Here is a 27,365-nt window from a genome sequence, read left to right on the forward strand (position 1 = left end):
ACAATGTATTTTATCATTGTATGTGATTAAATAGCAAAGAAGAGTTTGTCGGAGATGGCGTTTTTCGGCCAAACAAAATATTGTATTCATTTTATTAAAATTAAAAATGGAGGCGAACAAAAAATCCTGGCTCTCAAATCTTCTCCGGCGTAGAAAATATTGCAGTATCCGTCGTTCATGTTATAGTATTCATGCTCTACTCGGATTAATCCGACATCGTTTTTGCTCCCCGCGCAGTGGCCCTAGCCTCAGAGCAACGAGCCCCTCCTCGCTATGTAGGAATCTGATTTCGAAGAAAAGGTCCGTCTTTCTCCTCTTTCTCCCAACAATTTGGAAGTATTTTTAATTGCAGTAACCCTGGAGGACTCGGCCAGAGAATTCACAATCAGAGGCAGGTATTTTGCTTGAAGAGAGAGAAGGAAGAGAGAGAAAGAAGAAAAATTACGAGAGAGAATCGTGTATTAGTTGAAAGAAAGAGAGAGGAAAAATAAATAGCATATTTCACGCTACCATAAATACTTATTTTGCTATAAAATATAAAAGGTAGCTATAAAAAATAATATTTTAAAATAATTTTGATTTATAATAAATAGGGTGTATACCTTTGTTATAGGAGGTAAAATTTCCAATAATTTACTTACATTGGATAAATTCGTGTGTTAGTCAAATCAAATTATGACTTTTGGGGTTAAATCTCATTTGCTGTGACAAATTTAATTCCTTTTCCATTAGAACCGAACAAAAAGCACTAGGGGCCAGTTACTCCATCTGTTATAACTTCTTGGACTTGTTTGCATTTTTACAATTTTCTTAGTTTGTTCTTATGAGGTCCCAACTTCTTGTCATTATTACGAACAACCCAAAATAAACATTTGTCCCCCATTTGATCCAAAGTTACAGTTAGACTGGTCTCTCTCTAAGCTTCTCTTCATCACCGAGTCTTCATCTATCATTCTCAGGTTATTCTATTCTCTCTACAATAACAAGCTTATAATTTTGAAAGTCATAGGTTTACTCCTACGATATTTTAATCTCGAACTACAATTAGGAATTTGATTATTCTTTTAATATTTTTTTTTTTTGATATTTTTAGTTTCAGGTTCATTTTCCATCCGACAATTTTTTTCCGACTTTGTGGTGAGTCTTGGATTTGACTTTCTGAATTTCTCCATATACGACGGGGTTGTTGGCTCGCTGAAGTATGTACTATTCATATTTGTTTTTCGTTTATATTAGTATTAAAGACACCCCCAGATACAAATTTTCTAAAAAAGATTTATTTTTTTATTTTACTTTTCTGGATGTGAATGGAGGAAGTGAAAACTACTTTCTCTTGGGAAATCATTATTCAAATTATTAGTTGCTCTGATCATGAAGTGCCCTCTGATGCTGATCGGCTTTACCTATTCCTGGTTCTATCCCTGAAGTAAAATAGAAACGCTGCATTTTGCTCCCTTTACAAATGTTGACAGAGCTTATAAAATTCCAATCTTTATTCCCAGACTTCAGGAACAGCCATTGGATTCCATTTAGTCTAACCTCGCTTTTGATTTTTATTAGAGTCGTAGAGTATTCTAAATCTTCGTGAAAACATACATTTAGAATACTCTATGACTGAACAAAATCAAAAGTTTTGTTGGACCTATATAATATATGGAATTCTATGGCTGTTCCTGGACTAAATCACAAGGTTAGAGTATTAGCGTATTCTAAATATCGATATATCACTTCGATCTTGGACCAAAACCACGATATATCACCTGAACTTTGTTTCCAATTCTTCATGCAAATAAGCCAATTTCCTGACTACAAATTGATACATCTGATATGTAGGAAGAAAGAACCTTCGATGTAACTAAACCTTCTATATAGTTGTTTGTAATGCTATGTCAAGCAGAACGCATATATGCTTGTATTCTAAGAAGAGATTTTTTCCTTCCTATACAATATTTGAAACTTGTTTATCAAAATTGTCCTAGTTTTATATATTACCCACCCTAAAAGATTACTTACAAATTATATACAATCCATTATTAGTGCTTTGAATTAGGGGATTTAGTTACATTCTTTTCCTTTTTTCTCTCCTCTCCTCTTTCCTCACTGCCGCATCTCTCATCAATTTACTTCCTTTTTCATCTTTCTCTCTCACCGTTTTTCTCTCTCAATTAGGTAAGCCTAAAAATTGTCTTCTGCCAATCAACCTATTGAAGTAACTTCCAGGTCGTAGGAATTGAAATTCGAAAACTAATCATCATAAAGCTTTGAATTCGAATTTGGATTTTCAAAAATCATTATTTGTTTGGATTGGGTATTGTTGCAAACAATTGGGAATATTTTTTAGAGTTTATATCTCAATTTGAGGGTTCTTGGTGAAGATTAGACTTGGTTCTGGCTGAATTACAGATTGAAACTCGAAGAAAAAGAAGAAGAAGACATGGCATACAATATACTTATGAAACTATAGTAAAGTTGTAGTAAAATTGTAGGTAAATTGTATTCTGTTGTTGTTATATACTCCCTCCGTTCCAATTTATGTGAACCTATTTCCTTTTTGGGCCGTTCCAAAAAGAATGAATCCTTTATAAATTTGGAAACAATTTAGCTTAAAACTTCCAATTCTACCTTTAATAAAAAGCACTTATAACCACACAAATACTCTTGATCCCTTTTTGATATGTGTAGGACCACAAATTTCAAAAGTCTTTATTTTTTCTTAAACTCCGTGCCCAGTCAAACAGATTCACATAAATTGAAACGGAGGGAGTATATTTTTGTATTTGAATGTTATATGAAAGTTGAAAAATAGTTGTATAATGATAAAATCTAGTTGCCTCCCCATGTATAATTTGAGAAACTGGTGATAGTTGACATAACAACACCTCTTGGCATTTAACTCTAATATTCACACAATTAAGCATCACGAAATTCTTCTTTAGCAAATGTCTTTCAACGAATAATATTTATTTGATTATGCTATCAGCTTAACACAATTGATTTCTTTAAACATGCATTACTTTTCGTAACGCGGAGGAAATCAAAACTACATCATAAGCACTGAAAGCCTACAAGTCTATCACGCAACCAACTTGAAAATAGGGCTCCTTACTACTTAGATAAATGGTAATACTCAGTACAAGTACTGAGAATTGGCACAGAGACATTTTGAACTTATCGACATTTTTGACAGTTATAGTTACAAGTTATTTGGTCAAATTACATAATCAAATTTTACCCTCAATGTAATTATAGTCAATTGCAACTTGGAATGTAATATTGAATTAGTCACACTGCATTTGATTTTGTAATATTGAATTACAACTAACTATACAGTATACACTTATTTACAACTAATCTATAATTTATCTACAACTTTCATACATTATTTCTACCCAGTTAAATACAACTACAATATCACACAACTTAAATACAATTATTATACAAATTTTATACAATATGTTTTTTGTATATTTTGTATCTGATTTGTATATATTTTGTGTGTAGTGTGTGCTTCTTCCTCTCTAAAATTCCAATCAAAACTTACTCTTTTAATAAATTTTGATACATATCAACAACTTTATGTAATTAATAACTTAAATACAAATTTTATACAACGATTCATATATAATACAACTATTTTTCAACTTTCATACAATATTCAAATAAAATATATATATATATATATATATATATATATATATATATATAACTACAACAAAATACAATTTACCTACAATTTTACTACAATTTCGTAAGTATATTATATGTCATGTCTTCTTCTTTCGAGTTTCAATATGAAATTCAGCCCAAATCAAGTCTAATCTTCACCAAAATACCCTCAAAATTGAGACATAAACTCCAAACAATATTCTCAATTGTTTGCAACAACACTCAATCCAAACAAATAATGGTTTTTGAAAACCCAAATTCAATTTCAAAGTTTTTTAATGGATGTCAATGGTGGAAACTCTATACAGCAAGAAATCCATTGATGAATTACTACAATATCTTTGTCTTGAATTTAGTAATTCTTTTCAATGTTTGTAATCCGCACTTTTGAGTTGCAATCTTTGTTCAGTGAACTCTAAATTTTATAATAACCAATTAAGTGTGAAAGTTCCACTGCCAGAAATCATATTCTTTTATTAAGATCACACTACTGGAAAGAAAGCTAGACGATGGGTATACTGGAAAAAGCAGAGAGAGAGTGGACAAGTATAAAGGGATAAGGAAATAACTGATATTCCTTATTCAATTCCTAACATAAAGGGATACTCATTTAAAACTTATTTGTATATAATTGGTAAATTGTATATGACCATGTAATTAAATTGAAACTTGAGCATGGAGGGTAATAAGGTTTCAAATAATGTATAGGAATGTAAAAATCCCTTTTAAGAATTCAAAAATTTCTTTTGTTTTGGGCCAGATTCTAAGAATTCAGACTTGGCTTTTGTTTTTTGGGTAAATTTACGTAAAAATGGCGTGGGGTAGCCACTTTTAAGCTGGTATTTATTTTTTATCTAGCAATTCTAATGTTGAGCAAAAATAGTCACTATTCTATTAAAATTAATATGAAAACATATTTTTACCCTTTCTTCCATTGCTTTTCCCAAACCCTCGCTTCTCTCTCTACATCGAACTTGAGAAAGATCCCCTGACAACATTAGCTACTGATCATTCTCTCGGACATCAATTGTGTCCCAAATCTCAAACACAGCATTTAAGACATTGGAAAAGAGTGAGATCCAGAGAAAAAAAATCTCTCTCAAAAGTCAGAGAGAGAACGAGAAGGAGCTAACCATTTGATAGAGAAAACAAAGAAAATGGGATTAATGGTTTCGAATTCCTTACTGCTCTTAAAGAGTTGGAGATTAATGGAGACATGTCTAAACCATTTGAAGACGGGCTGCGCTACTGTAGTCCTGAACATAGAGTTCCAAGTTCAAAAAATAAGGACATGTAGTCCTGAACTTAGAGTTACAAGTTCAAAAGTTAAAGACAGGTAGTCCTAAACTTAGACTTACAAGCTCAAAAACTAAGGACAGGTAGTCCTTAACTTAGACTTACAAGCTCATAAATTAAGGACAGCTAGTCCTGAAATTACAGTAACAATCTCATAATTTAAGGACACTTGGTCCTGAACTTATAGTTGGAAGTTCAGAAATTAAGGGCAGGTAGTCCTTAACTTAGAGTTACAAGCACAGAAATTAAGGACATGTAGTCCTGAATTTCGAGTTCCAAGTTCAAAAGTTAAGGACATGCAGTCCTCAACTTAGAGTTACAAGTTCAAAAGTTAAGGACAGGTAGTCCTAAACTTAGACTTACAAGCTCATAAGTTAAGGACAGCTAGTCCTGAACTTACAGTAACAAGCTCATAAGTTAAGGACACTTGGTCCTGAACTTTATTAGCAGAAGGGTATTTTCGTCCGGGCGGGTAAAGGTTTATTAAAGCAGTGGCTAAAGACTAAAGACATTTTAAACAGTGGCTTAAAAGTAAATACATGTCTTATTAGTGGCTAACTGTGCACTTCCCTCTAAATTTAATCTTTAAAATGTTGGTTGGACCAGAATTATTTGCAAACCAGCCCATATTGGGCCTGTATAAATATGGACAGGTTGGGTTATGACCCCTTTTTATTTTAGGAATTTTTACATTTCTATACACTATATGCAACTATATTACCCTTCCTACTCAAGTTTTACTATAATTACATTTTATATACCCAATTACCATTTATGTACATTCTAAGGGAATTAATTCTCTCCACATCCCACCCCTCCCCCACGTATCTTGCACAAAGAGTAGCAATTCCACCATTAACAACCATTAAAAAGTTTTGAAGCTTTGAATTCGAATTTGGGTTTTCAAAAAACATTATTTGTTTGAATTGGGTGTTGTTGCAAAGAATTGGGAATTCTCTCTATGTCTCTCTCTATCTCTCAATCCCTAATTTCAGTAATGTAAAGCAAAGGAAAAGAGAGCAACAATTCCACCATTGACAGTCATTAAAAAGCTTTGAAGCTTTGAATTCGAATTTGGGTTTTCAAAAACCATTATTTGTTTGGATTGGTTGTTGTTGCAAACAATTAGGAATATGGTTTGGAGTTTATATCTCAATTTTGAGGGTGTTTTGGTGAAGATTAGACTTGATTTTGGCTGAATTTTAGATTGAAACTCGAAGAAGAAGAAGAAAACATGAATACATTATATTTACGAAATTGTAGTAAAATTGTAGAAAAATTATAGAAAAATTGTATTCTGCTGTTTATATATATTTTTTTATTTAACTATTGTATATATTTTTTTATTTAACTATTGTATGAAAGTTGAATAATATTGTATAAAAATTATATTTAAGTTGTATGATATTGTAGTTGTATATAACTGAGTGAAATAATGTATGAAAATTGTAGATAAGTTGCAGATAAGTTGTAGATAAGTTGTATAATATATAATTAGTTGTTTGAAATTTGTTTTTACTATGTATAAATCAGATACAAAATATACAAAAGACATATTGTATAATATATGCTTAGTTGTATGAAATTTATTTTTATTATGTATAAATCAGATACAAAATATACAAAAGATATAAAATTTGTATTTAAGTGGTATGATATTGTAGTTGTATATAAATGGGTAGAAATAATATAGATAAGTTGTATATAATTGGGTAGAAATAATATTTTAGCCGTGCACGTGATGCATTTACTTTTCTAGATGCCCCCTATATTTTTCCTTTACAGATTTAATACCAGAATGCTTGTATAACTTATCCACGAAACTGTCGTGGTAAAAATTACTAAATTAATATTCTTTTTTATTTTTGTTAATATAAGTTAACATTAGATGGATATTTTAGTTAGGTAACTGGGTATAAGTTAACATTAGATGGATTAATCTGGTGTATTGTCCAAACAAAACACACTAAGCATATAATGAGATTGTGTCAACATACTTTATGAAACTATGGAGTGGTTGTCCAGTAAAAAGCCAGCTTACTCTCATTTTGCTCCGAAGAGAATAAGTGGAATACATGTCTAGGCTGGTTTGGTGGTAACATGTGTTATATGTGATCTATCATTCTTCAGATTGTGCGCTAGCTGTTCCCCAGTAGTGATTTGGCTTTCATAAATTACAATCAATTGATTAAATTGTAGTGGGAAGTGCAGGAACAGAGGGATGAAAAGCCAATTGGATTGCGTCATTGTTCATATGTCGAATACTGGAATACATGTTGGGTCGGTCAGCATACTATTTTAGTTTAAGGTCGGTCAGAGAGGAAGCAGGGATATCAGGAGAGAATCTGGATAGAAGAGGGGAGAGAGGAGAGAAAAAAAGTAAAGGGTGTAACTAAATCCCTTGATTGAAGACACAAATAATGGATTTGGGAGCCTTTTAAGGTGGATTGTATATATTTTGTAAACCAAACTTGTTTATGCCGGGCAATTAACTAAACATGGACATTTAGGGTAATAAAGTTTCTAATAGTGGATAGGAATGAAAAAACCCCTTTATTTTAACTCATATTTAGTTCGTCCTTGAGCCGTAGTTGTCATTGTTGTTTGTTTTGAACCCGTCCAAATCCAATCAACCTGCCATTTGCCACCACTAGTGTCAGGTTAATTTTGGTGATATTATTCTCTTTTCTTTCTTCCTTTATGTCTTTATTATTACAAGGGGCTATTTTTTGAACAAGCAGGTGAGGCAGAGAAGGAAGTAGTTCAAGAAAGATGCAGAAGCTGGGCGAATTCAAGCTGCCTAACTTCTTCAACTATCCACCTTACTTCACGTAATTTTCTCCTTCCTTTATTTCATGTCTCCATATGTATCCTTGCCTATATTTGAACATGTTCGGTCAATATATATGATGGAAACCCTATCCTTGGACGGGGTGATGAACCTGCAATTTGGCAGCAGTAGATATCAATCAACGACGCCTCAATCCCAATTTCCCAAGTCAGTGGAGGTTGGCTATACGAGTCACTGAATTTTTTGGTATGGTGCATGATGGATGTATACATTTGCTTATTAGGAGAAAGTAAAATTGGTTGAGAAAAGTTCTAATCGGGAGATGCAGTCATAGTCTCAGTATTTGGATGACAAATCATTTAGATCTACCTGCAGAAATTTAGTTTGGATTGCTTTTTTGTTGCTGTATCTTGAAAACTGGAAACGACCAAGCGTGAATTGTTTTTATGGATTTCTGATAAGCTAATGCTTCCATTCATCTGCTATCCACTCTTTTTTTGGGTAGATGAAAACATGTTTTTCCATTTAATCTGTAACATATAAGATTTTCATAGTATATACACAGCTTTTTTTATTGTTTCACCTCCATGTGTAAGTCCAACCTTTTATCATGTTAGGCAAGCTTGTTTTTAGTTTTATGAATAGAGTTGCCAAACAACTTGCAATTCTATCTAGTTTAACTTTATCATGCCACTTCAACACTAACCCGAGTGAGTTTAACTTTATCATGCCACTTCAACACTAACCCGAGTGATAATCGTTTGACAATTTTCTGATAGTCTATCGTCTGCTCTTTGTTTGTCATATATTTATTGTCAAAAGTCAAAACAAAGTATCTCTTCTTACTTATCAAAAGAAAGAGAAAAGACAACTAAAAATCATATAGAAGTAATTTCCACTTACTTTAGCCATTATGCAATCATCAAATCTTTAATTAATCAATGTTTTATATGGTAGTTGAAAACAGCAATTAGGCCTTTGCCCGTGATTCAAACTTCAGATAGTTTGAGCCAAAAAAAATCATTTTTCTTTTCTTGGATTTTGTAATATAGTCTTCAACCTTGTGGAAAAAAACTAATGCTGTTATATAGTAATTGTTTATCAAACAAATTGTGTTTATTGAAATGTGAAAGTTCAAACTTTTGAGCGCGTTTAAGTCAAGATAAATGATAAATACTACAGTTATATCTAGTTATATCTGGTATCTGGTCTAAGAATTCTGCTGGATTTTTTTATCTTCGATCTTGGATCCGATAATTAGGATTTAATGAAGCTAACACCGTAGGATTCTTTTCTCGAAAGTGGAGAATTTTTGGTTAACATCTGATGGTGTACAAGCAAAAGAAAATGACATTCTTTCGCCTATATGTGAAATGTTGACTTGTAGCTTTAAGCATGGTGGTAACATATCTTTCAAGGGGATTTAAGATGGTTTCTCACCAAAAAAAACTATTATCTTTATTTGTTGCGCATTAAATTAAACTTTTCCTCGAGCAATATTAGAAGATTCTTAGTTTGCACATAGGATAATTTTTCTTCTTTCCTTAGTTTGCAGCCTGTAAGGGAAACTAGGGAGAAGCAGATACAGCTATGGAAGGAGCTCATAATTGATTTCTGTCGAACCCAAAAGGTCTTTGTAATTGGGCTGGAGGAAGACTTTCCATTGTTCAGTAATCCTGCTATTGAAAGTGAGTGCTTCTTCTTATTAGTTTTTTATATATCTGATGTTCAGCTAAGGAGCTGCGTTATATATATTACCCTAACTATTGATTTGGGTAAAATGAACTCAAGGTGCCTAGAAATTCATAAAGCTAGTGATCTAGAACATCAGTGGAACGTAAAATACCTCCTCCATTCCAATTTATGTGAAGTTAAGATGTTAATTTGACTTATATTATAGTAGTGATAAATGGAAGAAGAATATTAAAGTGATAGTTTGAAAAGTAAGTCGTGATATTTTATACAGAAAGCTTTACATCAAAGTGTAAAAATGCATATTTTAATGAATTTGAATTCATAAACGTCGTGAAAGTTGTATAGAAATGACATGGTGTCAACATTCTGGAACATCCCAAAATGAGAAGAGTTTCATTCAATTTTGAAAGAAGGGAATAACTATCACCGTCTAGAGTTGTCTCCTTTTGTTTGGTGGCGTGTGCATCCTTGTAGAAGTGGAAAACATTGGTTCTTACAAGATTGCCAAAGCAAAGCTTGACTTGATATTAATGAGGAAGCAGAGATGGAATGGATATTCTCATGCATGCACACACATTTGGACTAAGATGATCCCAGCATTACATAAAATATATCATGTCTTTTCAGCTAAACATATGCAAATATCTTTTTCATTTTCTCTACTTTTGCTGATTTTCTCAGTTGTTGGAAACAGAGATGATACTACAATCAGGGAAGGAAATGGATTAATTACATGTGCATCAGTAGGTTACCATCCTAATTCCAAGGAATTGGTGGACTGGATGGTTTAGGAAAATAATAAAAGCAGAGGTGAAACAGAAAAAAGAAAGTAAATGCCACTAAAGTTGAATTGGCGTAAAGTTACATATCCTTTTAGAAAATTTCTGCTATAGTATCAAAATATCACGGGATTATCTAACAGTCACACGCCATGGAATAATCAACATTTAGCTTATCTAGCAACATGAAATTGTCTTTAAACCACACGTGCATTGCCTCCAATGAATTTCTTTTCCTCTGCAAAATGTTTTCAAGGGAAGTAAGAAATTCTCATAAATGATCAAACTGTAAAAATTGATGTTATGAGGTTTAATGGAGCGAATCTGTAGTACTTATTCATCTGGAGCACAAGGTTTCTGAAGAGATTTCTTCGATCATTCTAATTCTATGCCGTGAAGTATGCATGTCAGTTCACGGACCATATTAACAAAAAGAAACTGTAAATTGTTTTAATTTGCAAAATCCTTGCATTTTTTAGCTAATTGAAAATGTGCTGATCTCTTTATGTGGTTTAGCTTGCCTCTGACTGGATGAAAATCTTTTTAACCTGTAATGTTGGCAATTTTAGTATTCCACAACTGAATACAGATGACCTCTGGTAGTGCAGGATCTCTGAGTCATGAAGCTAGGGAGGCATTTCTCTCAGCTTTGGTTTCTGATGGTAAGCGATCTTGCCAGTTTTAATGATCATGTTGAACCTATTATTGGTATGAGAGTTCACTATACTGCAGAAGGCCAGATGTCTAAATCCGATCTATTTGCCAGGTCGTGCAGAATGGATGGATAAAGGTCATAGAAAATGTCTAATCTTATGGCATCGCATCCAGGACTGGGCAGACTTGATTGTAAACTTTGTGAGTATGCAACCTTAAAATAATTGCTGTCTGTTTTTAGTTTAGCATGGTCCTAACTCAACAAGCTAGTTGATTGTAGAACCCGGTAGGTTAGGAATGTATCTGTGTTTGAGGGGACTACACAATGATTAGTTGTTGGATATAGGACACATATAGGACTCATTCTAGGGTATCATACTCAAATATCATATGCTGTTATTATACTAACAAAAAAGTAGAGATTGTCCAAAAGAGCCTCTTTTACTTTAGACCATGTTTTAAGTTGTTTGACAAATGTTTTTGAAATTGTACGACAGTTACAGATCCCCATAATCAGGGTGAAGATAGCATATGGTAAACATCTGACTGGAACTGAAATGATGAATTGGAGAAAATTTGGGCAAATGGGAAAACCCCTAATTTCCTTTCCTGATTTTCAATTCTTTAATAGTCTTATACTCCCTGTCAATCCATGTTCCTCATGCTCTCCCTCACTCCACCCTTACCACCCCATCTAACTATCTGAGAATAGAATCATTTTGCTTCTCTATGTGTTATTCATTATATAAAGAGTGGCGCTGCATGGTCCTGTTTATCATCAATCTTCAACAATCCCCGGGAGACTTCTTCCTAGCTTCCATTTTCCTGCTTTCTTGTTCTTCTTAAATTTATCTGAAGTTGCTTTTGCGGTTTGCTCGTTTGAATTGAATTTCTCTCAGAGTATTATCCTAGAAAAGATATGATTTTAACGTTTAACAATTAGGTTCTTGTTGGGGACTGCTATATACCATATTTGGGGATGGATGCAGTCTGGTTTTGGAGATGTTTGATGAATTATTATTTAACCTTGTTCACACTGTAGTTGTGTTTGCAATGTACTACCATTCCCCAGCCTTACCGGTTTCCTTATGGAAATATTTTTATCTGATTAGGTAAAGGAGTATGGGCTGGAGGACAGTGTTATGACAGTTGAAGAAATACGTTCTGGGACGGAGTCCCATGGAACAGGTAAAGATTTGGGTTTTAAAATCTACACATTGGTTCTTCTTCTTCTTCTTCTTTAAATCTTTTGCATTTCACTTGCCTTCTATGCATAAAACATGTTTAGATAGACTGAGAATAGTTGATGGTTTCAATTTTCCCTTCTCTCACTATATGACCATCTGCTTGTTTCCATCTTGAACTACTAGGTCATAAACCATGTAACGGAAATTATGGTGATACATAATCAAATTTTTTTCAGTTTAACATCTCACTATTATGTTTAGTAGTGAATTCCCGCACATTTTATGTTATGACAAACTTTACTCATCAACTCTTGGATTGATGGAGATCTTATGTTCTTATCTCTTCTATTTTATTTGCTTCCTTATCATGTCATCTATCTGGCATTTTATTGCTCAGAGCTTCATGGAATGGACCGTACAGTTCTTACGCGCACTTTGAAGCTGCTTGAACATAAGGGGAAGCTTGCGATATTTAAGGGAACTTCAGCCGATGATGAAGGTGTCAAATTTTCTCTGTAAACCACCATGATAGACTCCTTTACTGTACAATGAGCGAGAATTGTACTGAGTATTTATGTCATGAATTACTTGATGGAGCCAAATATGATGAAATGACTTCTTTTCCAACTTCTGAAACTGAATTCTCCGTATTTTTTGAATTTCCATCAGTCATCAGTGTATTGCATCACGTTGATGATACAAATACTATAGCAAATACTCATTCACACTCGGTGTTAGACCGACTGGGAATTGGGACTCCACATCATTTGAAAACTCCTTTTTCACTTGTCTTGAGGAAAAATGAGATTTTGAATTTCTTAAATATTTGGCATTCAGTGCAGTATCACACTAATTTTGAAAGTAGAATTTGCACGAATCGAAATATTGTAATGTCAAAACTTGCAATCTTCTAAGTATGTCATAACGAAACCGCCAACAGTGGATACGGTTATTACTTTTTTATTCAGGCTTTGCAAGTAACATTTTCATGAAAATCCAAGACCTGTATATATATTTACAGGCTGAAAATACCAAGTAAGATGACATAAATACTGCAATACATCTCTTCATAAAGATACAGCCTATCTCATAAGTCATACCAGCCACTACATTGTGATTTCACAGTTTAACTAAAGAACAACCTTATTAATCTAATGAATTAAATAAAACCAATGAAAAGAGGTTTAAAAACAACAACACCTAATATGCCACGAGGAAAGACTTTCAGGTTGTATCTCCATATACTGAACAAAGACTTTCTCATGCATAAGATGGAGCAAGGCATTCGTCAACCATGTCGACAAGGTTAGGGTTCTCCAATGCTGCAGCTACCCGTTCTTTGTCGTTCAACTGCTTATTTACTGCAGAGAGAAAATAAATGATCAGTTGCTGGATATATAGCAATTGCACACTACTCCTAAAAAAGCTCTCTAGTGCTAATGCTTTATGATTTAAAAAGAAAAAAGAAACTTGTATGGTTTTCTCTTTTCCGTCTCTTTTCTTCTGGGATATGTTATGAACTTTTTGATAGTTACTCAAGGATATGTTGTAACTTTATGTTAACAAAAAGGCCGAACACCATATACGAAATAAAAGAAAAGCCAAAATCAGCTCTATGCCCCTGCGGTATGTTAAAGAGGGCAAATATAATAAGCATGTTTGTGAGCATCATCGGAAAAGGAAGATATCCTTTTGTCAAAGCAAATAGGGTGTGACAAATGCAGGCCTGGCAGGTTCAAATGGAAGAAGTCCAGCATAGTGACAACTAGAGAATCGGAGCTTAAGATTGTTGTGGGTAGTGGTGGTTAGAGGAAAATGGTAGCTAAAGATTGGATGTTCTGTGACAGATATTGACAGACAGACGGTACCTGCAGCTTCCGTGGCATGACTCCCAGGTGCTACTCTAATATCCACCTGGCAATATAACAAGGATATGTTAACAAAAAACAAACAGACCGGAAACTTGTAAATCGATAAACAATTTAACGACACAGCTAGTTATCAACAAAAAACTTCAAGGATGAGATATTTGCAAAATATTCAAACAAAATAAATGAATTCCAACAGAAGTCTTTTCATCATTACTTCATTGTTGTAGTTTAGAATGCAACTTAAAAATTGATATAATAAGGCACAGAGAGACTGGGTTACACGTCCAATACAGATTATCCATATTATGTACCCCAAAAGTAGTTAAAGCACAAGGAAATTTCAAGGTGGCAACTTTTGCTGCATAGGAAGATCGAGAATGAGAATGCGATTTGCCACTTAACCTAAGACTGAGCGAACGGGCTAGAACTTTTTCCCCATCCACAACTATTGTGATATTGAAAGCTCGACTACCATTCACTTTTGTCAACCAACTAAGCTACAATCTCAAACTAGTCGAGATTTATATGAATCACCTATATCCCTTTAACTCCATCAGGTCCATTTATTCCAAAAAAGGGCAGCCCGGTGCACTAAGCTCCCGCTATGCGCGGGGTCCGAGGAAGGGCCGGGCCACAAGGGTCTATTGTACGCAACCTTACCCTGCATTTCTGCAAGAGGCTATTTCCACGGCTTGAACCAGTGACCTCCTGGTCACATGGTAACAACTTTATCAGTTACGTCAAGGCTCCCTTCAGGTCCATTTATTCCAATAATAAAGAATTTGTCTTGTAAGGAAAAATTGAGAGCTCTCCACAACTAAAGGGTGCTCTAAAACACACTTTTACACGTTTATCCCTACCTTTATGTACAAGTCTTTAACCAAAACTCGAGTGGCATGCCTTACTGGTTGGCAATCCTGGGAGCATGTTTAACACAAGATAATCTAAATAGGAGAGGTATAATACTATGTAATAGATGCTATTTTATGCATCGGAGAAAGTGAAAGCCTAGACCATCTGTTCTAACATTGTCCAGTGTATATGTTGTGGAATCTTTTTGGTATTAGTTGGGTGATGTCTAGTAGCCCAAAGGAGGCTTTTGTTTGCTGGAAAACCCATCAGAAATACATGGTATATGATCCACAGAGTATTATTTGGTGCATATGGAGGGAAAAGAAATCAGAGGTGTTTTGATGGAATTGCAACTCCAGACATGTTCTAAAGGCTGGACGTTTAGTCTATCATTTTTGCTTGGTGAAATTTTTGTGTTGTAACTAATCCCCTTCTGTTTATGGATTTTGTCAGCTACTTGAATTTTGAGAGAGGAGACAAGTAAATGTACAGGAGCTAACTCTTTTTGTAATAAGTTGCATCCCCTGGATGTTTATTGAATGAAATCTTACTTTACCTGATTAAAAAGATTCTCAAACCAGACTAAGGCCTCATTTGTTTTTTTTTTTAGATTAAGACGTCTGAATCTGAATACACATCTGAATATTGAATACACATCTGAATACACATATTGAAGATGTATTAAGATCTGAATACTAAATGATTAATAATGTTTGATTTTTAACATCTGAATGTATAAAATTTATCTTTATTTAAAAATTAATAAACATAAAATTCAAATGAAATACTAATTAGTCTAATATTCTATCAATAAAATATATAATTTTTTAAAAATATAGTAGTTGGTGGTGGTGATGGCCAACAGTGGTGCTTGTGAATGCTGATTAGAGGCGGTGGTTGGTGGTAAGTTTGGTAGATGGTGGTGGTTCAGGGTAGTAGCTAGTGGTGATTAGTAGTGGTGGCGATTATGATTGAGAATGGTGGTGGTGATAGTTAATAATGACAAGTGTTGGTGGTAGTTGTGATTGAGGACAGTGGTGGTAGTTGTGATTGAGGACAGTGGTGGTAGTTTATAATGATGGGTAGTGCCGGTTATGGTTGTTGATGGTAATGAGGTGGTTAGTTGTGGTAGTTGAGGTGGATGAGTGTTGTTTGTGGTTGAGAATGATGGTGGTGGGAATGGTGCGGATGGCGGGTGGTGGTAGTCGATTATGGCGGCGGCTATGATTGAGGATGATGGTGGTGGTGGTTGATTATGGTGGAGTTGGTGGTGGCATGGTGGTAGTTGATAATGGTAGGCGGTGGTGACAATTAATAATGAATATAGATGATAGCATCTTAATGAAATTAAGTCTCTGTTATGGATCTTAATCATACATATCTATTCAGACTCATTAAGTGGTTATGAAGTAAAAAAAACAAACACACTTAATGATTAAGATCTGAATAATTAAGATTCAGTCTTTAAAAACAAACGCATTTAATGTCCGAGATCTGAATGATGAAGATTCAGATCTCCATTAAGTGCAAACAAATGAGGCCTAAAGAACTTTAATCAGAAAACAAACATGTAATTGGCTGATCACTTAGCCTTAAGATGAATGTCTAGTCTGATGTTGACTCTATTGAAGTAGAAAGTACATATCTTATTAGAAGATTTTAGCTTATAAATTCTAAAAGAGGGGGCTCAAATTCAGGGTCTTACTGTCTTAATATTTCAAAATATTTTGGTGAAATGCTTAGTTTAGAAACTGGTATTAGTGTAAAGCAGCCAAAAATTAAAGCACAGATTTTATACATGGAATGATGGAATGGAGAAGAATATTCATAATATGCTGATCAAACTCAGAACAGCTTTTAACAAATGAAGCAGGAAATTATGGCAACTTCCGTATCAAACTTAGAACTTCAGAGTTAAATACTAGTTAACAAGTTCTTGATTGGCTGAAGGGTTACAGGTTAGGCTGTCATATTAACCGAAAGTTATAGGAAGCAGAATGCCAATTTTTTTATCAGGAGAACTGTTGAAAAAACTGTTAGAAACCAAAGAAGTTATATATTTCATATCCAGAAGAGAAGATTACAAGGCCTATTTATAATACTAATTCACCTAATCTATTAGTTGTCATACACCTAATTACACCTACTATACAACTCATATACATGTGCTAGCTATGATGTAGTACATGTGTATACATGTGCTACACAACTTGTATTACACCTACTATACAACTCATATACATGTGCTAGCTATGATGTAGTACATGTGTATACATGTGCTAGACAACTTGTATGTCAACACTCCCCCTCAAGTTGGAGCATATATATTGATCATGCCCAACTTGTTACAGATATATTCAACTCGAGCTCCATTCAAAGCTTTTGTGAAAATGTCTCCCAATTGATCTCCAGTTCTAACATGACCTGTAGAGATGAGCTTTTGCTGAATCTTTTCACGAACAAAGTGACAATCTATTTCAATGTGCTTAGTCCTTTCGTGAAATACAGGATTAGAGGAGATATGAAGAGCAGCTTGATTATCACACCACAACTTTGCTGGCAATGTAGTTTGGAAGCCAACTTCACTTAATAGTTGATGTACCCATACAACCTCACACACAGATTGTGCCATAGCTCTGTATTCTGCTTCCGCACTAGATCGAGATACGACATTTTGTTTCTTACTCTTCCACGAAATCAAGTTTCCACCAACAAAAACGCAATATCCTGTCGTGGATCTCCTATCGGCTTTTGACCCTGCCCAATCTGCATCTGTGAAACACTCAATGTTAGTGTGTTCATTATTCTTATATACTAGACCCCGTCCTGGAGATCCCTTTAGATAACAAAGAATCTGCTCCAGAGCCGCCCAATGCCTGACTGTTGGGGAAGACATAAACTGACTCACAATGCTGACAGAGTATGCGATATCGGGACGAGTTACTGTAAGATAGTTCAGTTTCCCAACCAATCTCCTATATTTCTCTGGATCTTCGAATAACTCACTGTCTTCTTTCACGAGTTGTGTGTTAGGAACCATTGGCATGCTGCATGGTTTAGATCCCAACTTTCCAGTTTCAGCTAACAAGTCAAGAGTATATTTCCTTTGGGACAAGAAGATGCCTTTCTTGCTCCGTGTAACTTCAACTCCCAAAAAATACTTTAGTTGCCCTAAATCTTTCGTCTGAAATTGAGTGTGAAGGAAAGACTTTAGAGTTGAAATTCCTGTAATATCACTTCCAGTAATAACGATGTCATCAACATATACTACCAATAAAAGAATACCATCATCAGACTTTTTATAAAACACCGTATGATCGCAATTGCTTTTCTTCATCCCATATTCTAGAACAGCCTCACTAAATCTGCCAAACCAAGCACGGGGACTCTGTTTCAGCCCATAAAGAGATTTTCAAAGACGACATACCTTTCCACACTCCCCCCTAGCAACAAACCCAGGTGGTTGCTCCATATATACTTCTTCCTGAAGATCCCCATGTAGAAAAGCATTCTTTATATCAAGCTGATGCAGAGGCCAATCATAAGTAGTTGCCATGGAAATGAATAATCGAACAAAAGCTAACTTGGCGAACGGGAAAAAAGTATCCAAATAGTCGACTCCATAGGTCTGTGCATACCCTTTTGCAACAAGGCGTGCCTTAAGGCGAGCTACTATCCCATCGGAGTTAAACTTAACAGCAAATACCCACTTGCACCCAATAGCCTTTTTGTTAGTGGGCAGATCGGCCAACTCCCAAGTACCATTCTCATCTAAAGCCATCATCTCTTCTATCATTGCATCATGCCAACCTGGGTGGGACAATGCTTCACGAACAGTTTTAGGTATCCTAGCAGAATCTAATGATGCAATAAACGAGCTAGAAGAAGTAGACAAATGGTCATAAGACACAAAAGAAGAAATAGGATAAGTACATTGTCGTGTACCTTTGCGAATGGCAATAGGAAGATCCAAACTAGGATCTGAAACACAGGAGGTTGGATCTACCGACGAAGCAGAAGTAGGTAAAGGATCGGGTTCTGAGGTTTGTTGTCGCCTGGTATACACACAAAGAACAGGTGGCTGCTCGGATGGTCGATCGAGGGAAACGGGTGACTGAGGAAGAGGTGTTGGAGAACTAACTGGATGTGTGACAGTGTAGACCAAAGTATCTTCTTCCTCAGAACTGTTATAAACATATGAAGAAAAGAACGGATAATTTTCATGGAATGTGACATCGGCAGACACTAAGTACCTTTTGAGATCTGGAGAATAACACCGATAACCTTTCTGAAGACGTGAGTACCCTAAGAACACACACTTAAGGGCCTTTGGATCTAATTTAGTTACCTGTGGACGAACATCACGAACAAAACAAGTACAACCAAATATTTTGGGTTCAATAGGAAATAATGGCTTAGAGGAAAAAAGAATGTTGTAAGGAATATTACCATGAAGTACAGAAGATGACATACGATTTATTAAAAAACAAGCTGTAGAGACGGCATCAGCCCAAAAACATTTTGGCACTTTCATTTGAAAGAGGAGTGCTCGGCCTACTTCAAGAAGATGTCTATTTTTTCGTTCCGCAACCTCATTTTGAGAAGGGGTGTCAACACAAGAAGATTGATGTAGAATACCATTTGTAGCCATATAATCTTTAAACAAATCCGAAAAATATTCTTTTGCATTGTCACTCCTTAAATTACGAACGGAAACATTAAAATGAGTTTTTATTTCAGCACAAAAAGCACAAAAAATTGAAAACAACTCCGAACGATTTTTCATTAAATATAACCAAGTAACACGAGAATGATCATCCACAAAGGTAACAAAATATCTAAAACCAGTTTTAGAGATAATAGGACATGGACCCCAAACATCGGTGTGAACTAACTCAAAAGGTAAGTCGACCCGTTTATTGACTCTAGAAACTTTAGCAAGGCGATGGTGTTTAGCAAACTGACATGACTCACAATCTGAAGAGGAAATACTCTGAAACTGAGGATATAACTTCTTCAAACTAGACAAGGATGGATGACCCAATCGACAGTGTACATCAAAGGGAGACAACACAGTTGAACAAGAAATGGATTTCGGCACCTGTGATTCAAGAACATAGAGACCCCAGACTCAGAACCTTTACCAATAATCTGCTTCGTCGTAAGATCCTGAAAAAGACAATAATTGGGAAAAAATGAGACACAACAATTTAGAGTACGAGTAAGTTTACTGACAGATATTAGATTGAAAGAAAAATCAGGCAAATTTAAGACGGAACTAAGGGAAAGAGAAGATGTTGGGTTAACAGTGCCAGACCCTAAAACATATGAGGTAGACCCATCGGCTAAAGTAACTGTGGAACATTGGGTATGTGACTGAAAAGAGGAAAAGAGTTTAGAGTTACCTGTCATATGATCTGTGGCACCAGAATCAATGACCCATTTGGATGACGAAGAGAGGAGACACTTAGTGGTTTTACCTGACTCGGGGATAGTATTGATAGGAGGAGATGATGACTGAGATGGTGAAATAGTCTCGGAAGTGGCGATGTTGGCATACTGAGATCTTTTGTTCTTATTCTGAAGCTTCACACAATAATGTATGGTATGACCGAGCTCATGACAATAAAAACATTCAACTTCCCCTTGCTTTAGGTCTCGACTATCGCTACTCCGATTGCGATTACTATGACTCCTATTCTTTTGGACGCGGCTAAGCAGAGCACCACTATCGATCGTGGCTGTCGGACCTGGATGAGACTTTTCAGTACGCAACACTCTTGTAAATGCCTCTTTCAAGGAAGAGATAGTAGTCCCAGATAAAATCTACGATTTGGCCCCTTCAAATTCGGGAGAAAGACCAGAAAGGAAACTCATGACCGCCAGTTGTTCACGCTGAGCCTGTTGTACCTTCACATCTGGACTAAACGGCAATATAACATTAAGCTCATCATACACCTTCTTAAACTCTGAGAAGTAAGTGGTGAGAGAGCGATCTTGCATGGATGGATGGTAAAATGCCTGGCACACATCATACATGCGAGACAAGTTTCCTTTGCCAGAGTACAAAAAATCTAAATAATCCATTAGATCCTTCACATAATCACAATGAGAAACTAGATCATTTACCTCACTGTGCATCGAATTCTTGATTTGGAGAAACAATTTTGCATCCTCCTTTAACCAGACTGATTTAGTCTCATCCTTGGGTGGATCATCAACCAAGTGGTTCTCTTTGTCGATGCTCCGCAAATAGAGACGGATCGTCTTACTCCAATCCATGTAATTGGAACCCATGAACTTATTCTCCGTAATTTTGGACATAACCGGAATGACATCAACGGTAGGTTTCGTTTCAGTCATCTTGCACCCGAATAATAGCAGAATCAAATAGTCAAGAACAGTGCAGTGAAATTTGAACAGTGCAGTGAACAGTGAATAGTAATATCTGAACAGTGAACAGTGATCTTGGAAAATGAAAGTTGTCAGGAAAAAATGACCGGAAATAGTGAAATAGAATCAAAGCAGCGAAAAACTGTTCTGAACAACAATAATTCGAACGGGGAAAAAAAAATTCCCAACAACAAACTGATGAAAAAACTTCAATGCTCTGATACCATGTTAGAAACCAAAGAAGTTCTATATTTCATATCTAGAAGAGAAGATTACAAGGCCTATTTATAATACTAATTCACCTAATCTATTAGTTGTCATACACCTAATTACACCTACTATACAATTCATATACATGTGCTAGCTATGATGTAGTACATGTGTATACATGTGCTACACAACTTGTATTACACCTACTATACAACTCATAGACATGTGCTAGCTATGATGTAGTACATGTGTATACATGTGCTAGACAACTTGTATGTCAACAAAAACAAATCAAAGAAACTAGATTAATCAGAGGAAAAGAAAATGTCGGTTCTTTATACTGATAGAAGATAAAGAGAAATCCGACAATTCCCATTAGAATGGCTAAAGCATTTTTTAGTATATGAAAGTTAAAAAGACTAGAAAAAAAATATTAAGAGTTAAAAACCCACACAACAACCTTAAAAAGTTGAATCAACTTACCTTAAAAAGTTGTGACCACTTAACGGCTTGCAAATAAAGTTTTGAGACACTAATTAGAGAAAACTTCTTACAAGTAGTTGGACTGCTTTAGTCAAGGCCAGAAAATGGTAAACTACTTTGAAAACCACATTTCCGGTGAGAAAGCGTAATTGGAATCATTTTAATAAACACTTCTAAGTTTTAAGTGATGTCGATCTACTTGATTACTACAGTACACGGAGGAATAAGTCTTCCTCTATTACCACTCTTCCTGGAAAATATGATATACAAAATAAAGCAAATTGACATGATACAAATTCATTGATTTATTTTACTATTATCATTTTCCCAAGTTACTTCTATATAACAAAATTACACCCAAAACCATGATTTAGACCACAGATTAGACTCTACATTCGAACCTTCCATTCCAACATTTTTTCCCACAGCCTTTACTCGTCCCACCTCCCTCTCAAATGAAGCAAAGCTAGAGCCACAAGCGACTAGATCGAATATCATTATAGCATCTAAAGGGGAAACATATATGACATAACACCAATGAAGAAAAACCAGTAGTGTTGTCATTGTTATTCATTAGAATTTGGAAGGGGCTAGAATAGAAGAATTCAGAATTACAAAGATCGGCTGTAATTTCAAAAACCAAGCACAATAGAGTTCCAAGCTTCCCAACTATTTCTGTACAACAACAACAACATACCCAGTATTATCCAGTATTTCTGTAGAAAATGAAATTGACTATGGTCACCAGGCAGCTACGGTGAAGCAAGCTGAGGGATGTTCAAGCTAGAGTAACAAGAACCATAGGCAGATGGATATGTGCATACGCTCTATGCTCGAGCTACTAATAAATTCTCTCTCTCTCCCTCTCTCTTTGTATCTTTGTGTGCGTGTCCTTTTTCCTTTTCCTAATTCTTGTCACTTTATTTTCTTTACTGCGCATCGTTTTAGACACAAAAGGAAAACTTGCCATTTAATACTCAACATACCACAATTGAAGTAATGGCTTGGTTGAATTAAATTATGGCCTAAAATTGGCCAGATTACGATACTTGCCGTGTTGGTCAGAATCTACCCACGCCCAGTAATAACACGTTTAACAAATAGGAACCATATTTACAAATGGCTGAAAATTTTCGAAAAAACCCACGAGACTTTAGGATATATGCCTGAAGATTTACGCCAACTAGTGCCAAGGAAGCTACTTTCAGGTCGAAGTCATTAACAGTTCTAAGAAAATACACATACAGCCACATGTGACCTCATCTCCAGTAAGCTGTAATTTTGAGAATTGTTGACTTCTATAATATCATAATAGCACATCAATTATAACATAAAATTCTATCCACTGTAATATGCTTTTTACAGGAAAAGATGTGTAACACACATAAGCCTATTGAATCGTAATAGAAGGGCCATGAAGCACACCTTATAACGGGAAGGCAAACATCGCATAAGTTTCACGCGCAAGCATAATCCAATAACGGTCGCCATGCTGCAATGTTCAACAGTAGGCGTGAATCTGACCCTGAATCCAAGAACTTCCGCTTCTTAGACAACATGAAAAATGCCACACAGAATCAAAACAGGAACATATGAAACAGATTTATTTATCTCACCTTACATAGCTTCGCTCGTCATTTACCTCAACAGCATCTTCTGTTATAACTTTCAGCTCTTCCAGAGAATAGGGATGCTCTGGATCTTTTATATCTCTAATATGGTGTAAGAATGTTATGGAATAATTGACTTTTCATAGCTAAGAAGTTTCCCCAACTAATCAAACTTCACACTTGCTTAGTTCCCTTCAAAATGACACAATGAAGACCAACCAGGGAGAACAGTACCTCAAATCAGAACCGGAGGTAGCACGATCCTACAAGTTTCCGTAACACATGATCCTAATATATTCCATCATTTGCTAGGAAAAGTAAAACAATGTGAACTTTGTATTGCCTTCACTGAAATCCCAAAAAATGTAAAACAACGTTGAAGGTGCAAATAATGCATGCCCACAAAAAAAGCGACAAAACAAACCCGAGAAAAAGCAAAGAAGACAAGAAAAACAACAACAATATACCCAGTATTATCCCACACCGTGGGGTCTGGGGAGGGTAGTGTGTACGCAGACCTTACCCCTACCTTGTGAGGATAGAGAGGCTGTTTCCAATAGACCCTCGGCTCAAGAAAAGAAAACAAGAAAAACATAAGTCAATTTCTTTGGTTTCCTGAAAATTCAAACTAAAGATAGAAAGGCCATGCTTGTACAGAAAATGGCGCATAGTAACTGACACATACTTCTATCATCCAACATATCCCCTCTTTTTGTAAAGTAACTATATACTTAATATGCCTACTTCACTCCAAATTCCTTCTAGGGTTAGCCAAAATAGAAAAGGATGATGTTAAAATGAAAAGGGAAAGCTTATATACATACCTCGTACGCCAAGGTGCTGAAGGTTTTTTTACTTTGTCTTTCCTATAAAACTACATGGCACAACAACAAACATCAAAAACAACTATAATGAAAATTAACTCTAGTTTGCTATTTCTCTAGGTATTTTCCAGTATAGTATGTTAGTGCTATTCAGAGACTCAGCATGCAGGTTCGCTATGGATCACATGTACTGCTCCAATGGATCACATGTACTGCTCCATTCTAAAGGTTCTCATAAATTCTGAAGTGGATGAATTTTAGCCTCATCGAAATTCCCTTAACTTGGAAAGATTAATTTCAAGTCTAGCATAACAAATTAAGAACAAAATCCGATTTCGGCCATCATTAGCACAAGGATATCAAAAATCTCTAGCTGGTCGATAGGTTCAGCTGTATATTCATCCTCAACACTTGGAGCACTCCTATCTCGACGCTCCTTCTTCTCATACACAATAGGGTTGGCATTTATCAATTCAGAAACCATTTTCAGGTCCAACTTTGATAAAATTCACCCTACAGTAATGATAAATGTAAAGATCAACACGTGAATTTCTGAGCTACAGAAATTCCTTTGCAAACAAGAAGTAATAAATTTAACAAACTGCAAATTGTATTTCTTAGACATTAGCTTAGAAAAATTGCATATTTCTAGCCTCTCTTGGCCACCTCATCAAACAAAATCAATACCTAAACTTACCCCTCCCCCCACCCCCAAGAACCCCCCCCCCACACACACACACACACACATCAAGCTGAAGCAATTAAGAAATTAAAAGTACCACAGTTTCCAAATAAAAAAAATAAACTAACAAAATAATAGTTTTACAAAACCCTCGTGACTTTCTTTGATAACAGAGGCATGTGCAGAAATTCATATATTGATAAAAATATTTAAAAAAAAAAATCACCAAACTATTTTAAGGGTCGTGAGAATTTTTCCCAGAAAGATTCAAATTAAGTGCAAAGGGTCCAGTTAAAAATAACAAATTCAATAAGAAACAATAAAGGCATATGATTTAATAGGTTTAACTCACAAGTTCAGTTTCTAATCTGGAAAAAATAACTGTATCTGGTTAAGGGGAAAAAAGAGAATGAACTATGAAGAGACTTTGGGAAAAAGAGAATGTTGGCGAGGAAGAACAACTCCTAAATATTGGGACTTAAACGGGTTGTAAATATCTTTTCTTTTCTGGGAAGACGAGGTAGCTGGCAAACCAGCTTAATCTTTTGTTTTAGCAAAAAAATGACAAAAACAGTGTCTTATGTTTGAGATGGTCTAAACTATTCAATTTTTGTTATAAATAAAATTTTAATTACGTTGAATGTCTATATTTTAGGGATTATACTTGGTGGCTGAGTTACTCTTTCCCTAAAAATAGAGAGATCATATTCCATTATAATTCATCCAATATCAATAAGAATCCTCTCTCTCTAATTTTCTCTGCAATACTCTTCTTCTTTTATTGTTTTATAACACGTTATCAGTATGAGACTCTAACCAATTGAGTAGAAGCTTTGGGATTGAACATAATGATTGTCAATTGTTCCATGAACTTGCTTCATGATTAAATTCTGGATTTAAGGTATGTATTTTACCGTATTTTTCTCTTTTATTCTATAATTTGATTTTAAATACAAGCAAAGAAAATAAATTTTGATTATAACCACTCGAATTGGTAAAATTTCTACGTCTTGCCATGATCAAAGTCATGTATGATCGTGAGCACAAGAAGTGGAAACCCGCCCTATTGAATTTGCTTCATTCTCGTTCCCTTAAGAGAATGTGGTAGTAATATGTAATAAATCTGAAAGAAGACAAAATTATTACCGTGAAGTTATCAATGGATGTGGACGTGGCAATAGACAAAATTATAATCGTCATCATTGTGGTAATGAGAATAATAAGGATTCTCAAAATAATCTTTCACTCTGTGAAAGTAATGTTTGTCAACGATTTGACATGAGATTTTGTAAAGCACATATAGATGATTATGGTCCATTCATGATGTGAATGTGACAACATGTGATTTTTGAATACATATTCATTCTTGAAGAATAAAACGTGCTAGTGATAGTGAATATACCATACTCACCTCTAAAAGGAGGTTAGAGATGATATAAAAAAATAATATCATTATTATGACATGAATGGTCATTGTTCACGTAAATATTTTACGCCAAAATATTTTGGCATTGTGATTATTAAAAGACAACGGTAATGCAAGAAACAGTTCTTGCATATAATTTTGACCATAACCATAATGGTAGAACTTTTTCTTTAAAAGAGATAGTCACCATATGGATATTGATGAATATGTGGTGCTATAAAATTAACTGAGAACTCTGCAAGAGCCAATTATACTATTTTGGAGAAACAAAATTGATTACCAATAAGGTATTGTGTTGTAGTAAGTCTCAAAGAAACTTATTCAGCTTCCAAAGTATACGCGAAAGCGGTTGATTATATTGAGACTATAAATAAAGGAAAGATTTAATATCTTCTATTATTACAACTTGTAGCGGGGTAATATATATGTGAAAATTTACCCGCTTTATTCTCTAATTTGTACTACATAAAAAAAAGTGCCACAATAAAGTAGAAGTTTATTGATATAAAAACCCATATCATAATAAACTTGAAGCTTATTGATAATTGCACACATCATGGTGTAAACCTGAAGTTTATCAATATTGATAATTTATCCAATTGGCATAATTGATTTAGCCATGTTAATTTAAGTATGATATGCAAAAATAAAAGAGAATTCACATGGCTAAATGTTCTTTATGAATTCTCTTACATTGCTTGTTCTTATTAATAATAGACCAATTAAAATTGGGATTGAATCCCATGAATGCTGGAAATATCAAAAGTGAATATGGGCTCATTCACCTGCCATGTACACCACATAAGATGCATTTATGAGATGGTTACATGTGCGATTTTTATTAACCCGCAACCTGATGTTTGCGAGGTAACTTGCTCAATAATTTAATTTAGAGCATAATTTCCAGATTTCTATTCAAGACAGTTAATTTTGATAAGTTGGTTTA

The 27,365-nt window shown here is 34.9% G+C and overlaps 2 protein-coding genes across 8 annotated transcripts; one reads left to right on the forward strand and one right to left on the reverse strand.

Moving 5' to 3' along the window:
• Positions 1 to 820: 820 nt before the first annotated feature.
• On the forward strand, positions 821 to 12,753 carry LOC107823986 (vacuolar protein sorting-associated protein 25). 4 transcript variants are annotated; one of them, XM_016650696.2, is made up of 8 exons: positions 821 to 959; positions 1,094 to 1,199; positions 7,704 to 7,793; positions 9,302 to 9,441; positions 10,836 to 10,889; positions 10,994 to 11,082; positions 11,994 to 12,069; positions 12,466 to 12,753. In XM_016650696.2, the coding sequence occupies exons 3-8, from the start codon at positions 7,735 to 7,737 to the stop codon at positions 12,585 to 12,587; spliced, it is 540 nt and encodes a 179-aa protein (XP_016506182.1). In that variant the 5' UTR covers positions 821 to 959; positions 1,094 to 1,199; positions 7,704 to 7,734; the 3' UTR covers positions 12,588 to 12,753. The 4 variants fall into 4 exon arrangements, with proteins under 4 accessions (XP_016506182.1, XP_016506181.1, XP_016506183.1 ...); XM_016650695.2 differs by having other exon boundaries at positions 1,094 to 1,137; XM_016650697.2 differs by having other exon boundaries at positions 827 to 959; positions 1,100 to 1,199.
• Positions 12,754 to 13,058: 305 nt separating this feature from the next.
• Positions 13,059 to 25,540, reverse strand: LOC107823987 (protein AE7). 4 transcript variants are annotated; one of them, XM_075252404.1, is made up of 7 exons: positions 25,346 to 25,540; positions 24,671 to 24,824; positions 23,494 to 23,598; positions 23,303 to 23,402; positions 20,921 to 21,154; positions 13,937 to 13,982; positions 13,059 to 13,429 (listed from the first exon to the last, which is right to left on the reverse strand). In XM_075252404.1, exons 2-7 carry the CDS (start codon positions 24,793 to 24,795, stop codon positions 13,329 to 13,331), a joined length of 711 nt encoding a protein of 236 aa, XP_075108505.1. In that variant the 5' UTR covers positions 24,796 to 24,824; positions 25,346 to 25,540; the 3' UTR covers positions 13,059 to 13,328. The 4 variants fall into 4 exon arrangements, with proteins under 4 accessions (XP_075108505.1, XP_075108510.1, XP_075108515.1 ...); XM_075252409.1 differs by lacking the exon at positions 24,671 to 24,824 and adding an exon at positions 23,722 to 23,750 and having other exon boundaries at positions 23,494 to 23,589; positions 25,346 to 25,485; XM_075252414.1 differs by lacking the exons at positions 24,671 to 24,824; positions 25,346 to 25,540 and adding exons at positions 23,722 to 23,750; positions 24,312 to 24,449 and having other exon boundaries at positions 23,494 to 23,589.
• Positions 25,541 to 27,365: the final 1,825 nt, after the last annotated feature.

The sequence above is a fragment of the Nicotiana tabacum genome, chromosome 1 (assembly GCF_000715075.1).
Source record: "Nicotiana tabacum cultivar K326 chromosome 1, ASM71507v2, whole genome shotgun sequence".
NCBI lineage: Eukaryota > Viridiplantae > Streptophyta > Magnoliopsida > Solanales > Solanaceae > Nicotiana > Nicotiana tabacum.

Bases quoted from the DNA above. Each gene is read 5' to 3' on its own strand.
- LOC107823987 (XM_075252404.1), bottom strand. From the start codon at position 24,795: ATGGTTTCTGAATTGATAAATGCCAACCCTATTGTGTATGAGAAGAAG. The intron at 13,983-20,920 runs GTAAATGATCTA...TTATATTGCCAG, and splicing joins AGAATTCGATGCACAGTGAG to GTGGATATTAGAGTAGCACC. The intron at 13,430-13,936 runs GTACCGTCTGTC...TTCTCTCTGCAG, and splicing joins TCATGCCACGGAAGCTGCAG to TAAATAAGCAGTTGAACGAC.
- LOC107823986 (XM_016650696.2), top strand. From the start codon at position 7,735: ATGCAGAAGCTGGGCGAATTCAAGCTGCCTAACTTCTTCAACTATCCA. The intron at 7,794-9,301 runs GTAATTTTCTCC...TTCTTTCCTTAG, and splicing joins AACTATCCACCTTACTTCAC to TTTGCAGCCTGTAAGGGAAA. The intron at 12,070-12,465 runs GTAAAGATTTGG...TTTATTGCTCAG, and splicing joins GACGGAGTCCCATGGAACAG to AGCTTCATGGAATGGACCGT.